Here is an 8,114-nt window from a genome sequence, read left to right as displayed (position 1 = left end):
ATATCCTACTTACCATACAATAGATCATTAATCAAGTAAAGTTTGATTTCACTGGAAGTTTTGCTCCTCAACCCCTTCCCAAAACTACGCCACTGAATCTGACATATTTGTGAAAAATAATGGAACGAAAAATTCCGTATACCCGGATATAGATGATTAAATTGCACTCTGCTCCTGCATTGCTGATGCAAAACATTTAACCAAGAAGAAAAATATTTTAAAAGATTCTTATCACAGAAATTTTTTTCCCTTTTTTCTGAACTTAAAATGGAAAATATTACCGTCAAGTAATAGGGTTAATTTTAGCTATTCTCTAAAAAAGAATTTTTGGCTCAAAAACAGCTCGGCATTTGAGTGAATTGTAAAAACTTTGGTTGTATTGTTGTCAAGATTTATGCAAAAGTACTTTCCTTTAGAGACAGTTTATAAGTATGAAAACAGTTTGCAAACTGACTGATGAGCCTAACTGGTAAAGCTATAGTTATAACTGCTAAAAGAATCGTATTATTTCTATATTTATGTTATAGAGAAACTGAGAATGCCTTGGTCACCTCTCACTAACTGGGTACGAAAGCTTTTAAATACCTAAATAAAATATTTTCTGCTACGAACAATTTGACCATGTTATTGTGTACAAATGTGTATTTGTGCTTAGCACACCCTCTATACATTATACTGTGACGCAATTAATACTTGAGTAGTAATTGTATCTGAACATTGTTTAGAAATTTAAGACGTAAGAGTTGAAATTTACCTAAAATAATTTAAATAAAAATTCCTCGTGAGCTAAGTTCATGAACTCACAATCGCAAAGCTCGGATACGACATCTGGGCAGAAGACAGGTTCCATGACTTGACCTTTCCCTCTCCTTCTTTTCTCAGTTGTGTAGGAATGTACTACGATATTTTCCCCTTTCTTAATATTTTTCGTATTTAATTGTCACAAATATTTCTTTAAAAATTTCCACAACACTTTCTTTTGCAACTATGTTCAATGTAGATTTCAGTTCCATATAGTTTCCTAACTTAAAAGTTTTTAACATATTTGAAAATCAAAATAGAAACTAACATACTTCCTTCTCCTATGACTTTTAGCGCGCTAAAGGTGAAAGCATGCGAAGTGTTGCCATAGGTAGAGAGTTCTGCTCTACGCCACCTGTTGCCCATTTTGGTCTCCAATAAAGTATCTTTATTCGAAGGAGAATCAAACTTTACTAATCAAGTTAACAAAAAGGGCCTAATTATTACTGAAAGAATGAATTTTATTCGCTGATTGAATAAGAAGTTAAACCTGGGGAATCCCCTACTTTGCTACCAGACATCTCTAAATACTTCGAGGAGGGTAATTTATTTAACAAAAACGAGTTAAAATATACAAAATATTATTGAAAATTTGAGTTTTGGGCGTAAATAAGTCGAAGAGCTTCTAAAGAAGAAGAAAAAACTTAATCAAATAAATGTCTCTTAATTGTTTTGAGAAAAAGTAGGGCTATTTATTTGTGTACTCGGTTCGTTAGCACTCTAAAAAGACTAATGAATGAATTGTTCGACTAATGACCTTAAACTACATTTTCAACGTTGATAAAAGGCTTTAGAAATAGATTTGTTTAAATTTAGTTGGTTTAAACATAAGGAAATTTACTGTTAGGCATTTAATTCACATTAGGATTTTTAGTTGTATATTCAATTTAGCTGATTTAGTTAACATTTAGTTGTTGATATTAGAACAGTTAGTTGATGAAAAGCATTAAAAATAAAACCATTTAGAAATTAATAAAAATTCCTACCTGATGGAACTTTTTTTCTGCCATTAATACTTGACTTGGTAAGCGTTGAAATCAATAAAAAAGTATTAATAATACAAAAGTACTAATATGATTGCACTCCACGAGTTGAATCTTGCCAGTGTAAGCTTATCAGTTAATATGATGAGAGAGAAAAAAATGAATTACGACAAATGAAAAATAAAGACCGCCAATCTACAACGAAAGTGGCTAAATAATCAGTTCAAAAACTTTCCTACCTGGCTTATCGTGACGTTAATAAAAAATAATAAAAAATCGTCACATAATAAAGTGATAACTGAGGTGATTACGCATATTCCGATAAAAATGAAAACACTGTGAGACTCAATCAAACCTCAATTTTAAAACGTTATAAGTTCCCATTCTGAAAACAACTTTCATAACAAATGACTCCATCCACTGACACATCAAATAAATGTTGCACTTCTTGTTAATTATAGATATAACTAGTCATTAGTCATTTTTGTTTCGTTTTAAAAATCATCAAAATAAACAATTATATACGTCAATTCGCTATAACTCGAAGTACAATAACTCGAATATTACTATAACTCGATTTTTTTATGAGGTCCCGACCCTTTTATCTTCAATTTCATGTTAATTATTCTCGATTACTCGAATTTTACTCCCTTTAACTCGATTTTATTTTTTAATCTTTTAAAGCAAGAAAAAAAACCTAGGAGCTGATATCTTGCCCCTTCCTTTGCAACACACACACAATGTCTTTCGCACTCTTCATGGAGAAGATAAAGCTGTCCCTCTTGAAGTATGTGAGCAGTGGTTAAGTGAAACGTTACCAAATTTACTTCAAGGATACAGTTAAAATGATGTTTTCAATATTGATGAAATGGGTTTATTTTTTTAATGTCTTCCAAATAAGACTATGATGTTTAATGATAAAAACTGCTCAGGGGGTAAAATGAGCAAGGAACGTTTGACTGTCCTAGTTGGAGGAAATGCGTCTGGGACAGAGAAATTGCCCTTAGTTGTTATCGGAAAAAAAGCGAAATCCCCGATGTTTCAAGAACGTATAAAACGTATCCTTTGGATTACAAGTCTAACAAAAAGTTTTGGATGATATCAGTTTTATTTGAAAACTATGTAAGAAAATTGGATCGGAAATTATTCACTAAAAAAAGAAAAGTGATACTCTTTATGGATAAATGCACAGCACATAGTGTTCAACCTAATTTGAAAGCAGTAAACTTGCAGTTTCTCCCGCCAAACACAACAGCAAAGTTGCAGCCGATCATAAAGTGCTTCAAACAGTCTTATCGTAAATGGCTTGTCAGAAAAATGAATAATACGCATTAATTAAATAATCCGACAATATTTTGAAAGTTCAAAGCCGAAACTAACGGTAAGTCGAACTTCCGATATGTCGAAGTTTTTCGTCAGTCCTATCTGATTCGAGTTATCGCGAATTCACTGTATATATATATATATATATATAATAAAGAAACACAAAAAAGGAAAAAGAGAAAAATAAAGAAAATCAATAAGTTCTATTTACTGCGCATAAGCTGCAAGTATATAGATCTCATAAAATAGGTTCAAAAAGTAGAGAAAACATTGAAACAATTACAGAATAATCAAATAAAGCGAAAAAGAAAATTCTTTAAGAAAAAATATTTTTTTTAAAAAATTTATAAAAATTTGGAAAAAAATATTATTTCTATTTTTCTCTCTCTTTTTTAATTATTTTGTANTTTTTTTTTTTTATGCGACACCATAAACTCGGTTATTTTTCCATATCGATTGGCATCACCATACTTATTCTTCTTGTTAAGTTGTCTTTAATAATTTAAGCAGTGCTAAAAAATTACTCATACCTTAAATATTTACTTAGCTAACTTGTGGTCTTAAGTAATTATTTAAGTAGTGTTAGTTATACGTTAAGTATTTATTTAAAAAAAAATTGTATTTTTATAGAAATAAAATACGATGTAATTATTTAGATTTATTTTTGATCCTCTCTAAAATGGCAGTAAAAATTTAATGCACAAACGGTGCTATGGTATCTCATACTGTCATACTAATTATTGGCCTTGCCTTTTTCAAGCAATGGGCTATATATATTGTACAATACTCAAGTTATGACTCTAGTGGTGCGCGAGGAAGTAGTACAGCATGTAATAGAGCATTGAGATAAGCTTTCTATCTTATCTCACGACTGAGATTGAAATAATTTTAATATACTTCTAATGCCTATTCCACTGAAATGACCGGAGCTCTTAATTACAGGGGCTTGATTTAATGGCTCCCGGACAGATTTTAAATTATTTTTAAAATCCCATTGACTTTAACGATCTGAATTTTTGAAAAATACATCTTCCACGTAGACAAAGCCATCGGCGACAGCTAGACAGTGAAAGAATTTCGCTAATGTATTATTTGAAACTAATTGTGTTACGAATGGAAAAGGGGTTGAAGAATTGGAATATTTAAATACTGAGCCACGATGGCTCAGGGGACGGAGCGTTCTCCTTCCAACGCGGTGAACCGGGTTTGAATCCCAGTCGATACGAATTCCGCTTCCGGCTTGCACCGACCACAGTGCTGACATAAAATATCCTCAGTGGTAGACGGATCATGGGTTAGAGTCCTCCTGCCGTCAGGCTAACCGTGGGAGGTTCTCGTGGTCTTCCTCTCCATGTAACGCAAATGCTGGTTAGTTCCATCAAAAAGTCTTCCACGGTGGCAAATTTCTCCCAATACTTGAGCCAGGAGTTCCCTTGTCTTCTGGATTGGGTTCAAATTTACAAGGTTACGGCGTTGAACATTGGTAGTCGTAAACTCAAAAATTGAATCGGCTGTTCAACGATGGTTATAAAATAAAATATTTAAATACACTTGTGCTGGCTGCCATTAAAATTTATAAACTGTATGAAATAATTTTGAAAGGTGACCAAGCTTGTGTAAAAAAAAAGCGGTTTGTATTTTTTTTTAATTCATTTGTAACAAATGAATGAATCATGGGCTTATTGTTTATGTTTTATTGGTAAAATGTTTGATAAGATTCGGTTTATGAGGTTGATAAGGCTCTCATTTTTTAAGACAGTTTAGAAAAATCAGTGGGGAGAAAAAAAGGATTCTCTATGCTTCATAACTTTTTTTTCACGCTTTAAAAGTTTAAATTCCTAAATCATACTGAGAAGAATTGTATTTTGCAGTAATTTTAATGTAGTTGATTTAATATAGCATTTAGTAACTTTTGCTGATTTCTAAATACAGTATTAAATTTGTCTACACATTTAAAGAAAACAACAACAAAAAAATTTGTTTTAGTGGTTAGGGCACTTAATTGTCATTGTGAATAATAGGGTTCAATCTCTAATGGTGGCTTAAAACTAAATCATAGTTTGTTTGTTTTTTCTTCTGCTAAAGCTTTTAAGAGTTGAATAATAATTTTTTTAGTCATATACTCTTCTGTCTGAAGATTCTAATTATTTTTAGAACAAGTCTGAAGATCTAATTCAGTTTTTTTTTCTAATTAGTTTTAGAACATTTAAATTATGCTTTCATTAGTGAACATGTTACTGTGAATGACCGAAATTAGTGGTTTTTTTCTTCCACCAGTGAATGTTGACAATCACATAGTCGTTTTGGTAAATGTCCGGAATACATACTAGGTCTAGTTAAATCCCACTGGCCGATATACATTTGCCCGGTATGCCCTGCATCAATTTTTTTTGAGGTTCAGTGCCACTTCCCGGAATACATTTAACCGCTACTCCGAACACTGATGTTTCTCCTAATCTTTCCTCAGATGACATTAAAATATCGAATGAATATAATAATATTGACGAATAAATTAATATCAAATCAGATATAACAAATATTTCCGACGTTCCCCAAAAAGACGATATCATTGCTGGCATTCACCGGTGAAAGTCGACATTCTCTTAATTTTGGTTAGTCGTGGTAACAAATACATATTGTTAAATCACTTTTTAGGATGGAATTCCATATTAAAATGTTGTATATTTTCAATAAACGCGAAGGTCGTCATTGGCGGAGTCTCTATGAAAGAAATGTAAGGAGCTTGTGTAGAATAACGTAAACTGTTTCGGGGTTGGCGAGAAACACCGGGCAGTGATCAAAGAATGTACAAATTATTCTTTACCAAATTTATAATCAAGTTATCACTTGTAATACTGACATTAAACGCGTCTTATAATATTTTTATCACTAAAAATATTGTTGTGTTTCACCATCACAGTATCATTTGTAAATTATTATTTACCCCTTGTTAATGTTATTTTAATACATAAAAGATTATTAACAGTGAATTGGTTTTCTTTTTTATTTATTTTCCTAATCAACTTATTATTATTTTTATGCATTTCTTTCGTTCTAATAAAACGTAAAGTTGCTCTTTCGTGCTCTTTTTACATAATTTAGTTTTAAAAGTGAAGTTAAAATACAAAAAGCCCTCATAATTTAATTTTTTTGATGTTATAAAATTCTACAAGGTAAATCCTCAGACAGTTTTTGATTATTTGTGACTCGCGTTTAAATAGGTGTCTTGAAAAATTATAAATATTGTTTTATAGAAGCATCGAAATTCATAACGTTTATGATACTAGCTACAGGTTAAATAAATAGCTGATTAAATACGTAATTTTGTAAAATGCGGGCTCTCTATGGATGGTTGATTGAATGTAAAGAAAAACAAGATTCCTAAAACCGGAAGAAATTTAGAAAACTTCCGGTGTATCCCTCCGCTTATGTTATGCTTACGAGGCGATGTGTGAACAGGCTTAATATTCTAGGAAGCTTTATTCTAGTGATTTGTGTTTAAATTTACGCGTAATTTTACCATTTATAAGAGTTTTCTGTAATTTATTCTGTATTCTAACAGATCGTGAGCCTAAAACCAATTTAACGAAATTAATATGACAACATAAATAAAGTGTAAGATTTGCCATGTTTTAAATGTTATCCGTAATTTGGCTATATTTGTGTAAAATAGCACAGTTGGTAATTTTCTGGGTAGCACCATAGCAAGCTTGCTGAGTCTTCCGAACTCATTTGATGTTTGTTTCATTGAAAATTAGATTGAAAGAACGCATTATATTGTAAACACTGAAAGTATAATAATGTTGGGTGTTGCGTTTTTTTCAGCTTCCGCGTAAAAATTCGTCGGAAGTAGTAAATCCAATGTCTTGCGATGAATTTTAAGCCCTAGCGCCATCTGCGCTTAGCTTTACACGGCCAACCATCCTTCGACCTCGAAAAATCTACTTTGAAAAAAAGGCTAAGTGAGGTAAGCTGAATTGTCGTTAATTATGCTACGTAACAAAAATAGAGAGTTGGAGACTTCTTAAAAACTTACTGCAGCTTATCAGTAAAGTCAGACCAGCTCATTCAAACTAGGACTAAAAATGTAAAGTATGATATGCATTCAGAAACCATTCTAAAATTATGTAATCATAATTATTCTTTCAAAAATCCTTTAAAACGCTTTTGAAAACTACATTTAAGTAACTAAACTTGTAATTTTCGATACATAATGGGATTGGTAGCTCCATCTTTGAGATCCATGATTAACTATGGCTCATCTGCTCTCAAACGCTTTCAAATTGAATTTTTAAAAAAAAGAGAAAGAATTTTACTAAATGATTATACTTGGGTCATAAAATAACTCTCTACAGATATTCTCCAAAGTACCTAGTCCCGCAGTTGACTGATCGTAAAGATACGGTTCCCAGTGGAACACCAAAGTCGAACATCACTGGCCATAATTAATAAGTGGTGGGTGACCACTCTTATGAGCCTGCGTAGGGACAGAGAATGTGCGGTATCGGTTCTCTTCAAACTGTTCTACCGTAAAGTGCTCGACTTCTTATGCATGTCTTCAGGAGTTCTAAACACTTAAAAGAAATTGATGCTCCTTGCTCGTAATTAAGAACATCAGTACAAATTAAAAAATATTTTTCTTTAATAAAATTAAAGTAAGTTAACAAAAATAAATATATTTATATAACTGACAAATTTAGATTAACTCTCTGAAGGGTTTTCAACGCTGCTATTATTCTGTGATTTTACAGCAAAATAAAAATAGAAAAAATGTCTTGACCCACAAGCTAATTTTTTTTAATTTTAATTCTATGAAATATAACCTAAGTTTTTTTTTCAAACTTTCCGGGTGTTCCGTAATGTTTTCTAATATGCATTTTAAATTTTTGCAAAAATATTTTATTGTGGGTTTCAAGTACTGTGAAAAAATTAATTCATGTAAAAAAATTATCAAACTTCAACGTTTATGACTCAATTTTTATGGTTATATATATATATGAAATAATT

General features: G+C 31.4%; 1 protein-coding gene across 1 annotated transcript in view; it reads right to left on the bottom strand.

The window, feature by feature from the left end:
* LOC107443055 (sulfotransferase 1A3) overlaps nt 1-2,112 on the bottom strand; it is a 14,700-nt gene extending 12,588 nt beyond the window's left edge. The window contains exon 1 of the mRNA XM_016056798.4: nt 1,788-2,112. Coding sequence (XP_015912284.2) covers nt 1,788-1,811 — 24 coding nt within the window. The 5' untranslated portion in view covers nt 1,812-2,112. The remainder of the gene's footprint in view (nt 1-1,787) is intronic.
* Between the last annotated feature and the right edge of the window lie 6,002 nt (nt 2,113-8,114).

The sequence above is a fragment of the Parasteatoda tepidariorum genome, chromosome 3 (assembly GCF_043381705.1).
Source record: "Parasteatoda tepidariorum isolate YZ-2023 chromosome 3, CAS_Ptep_4.0, whole genome shotgun sequence".
In the NCBI taxonomy this organism is placed as follows: domain Eukaryota; kingdom Metazoa; phylum Arthropoda; class Arachnida; order Araneae; family Theridiidae; genus Parasteatoda; species Parasteatoda tepidariorum.
This window is presented reverse-complemented; position numbering and strand designations above follow the sequence as displayed.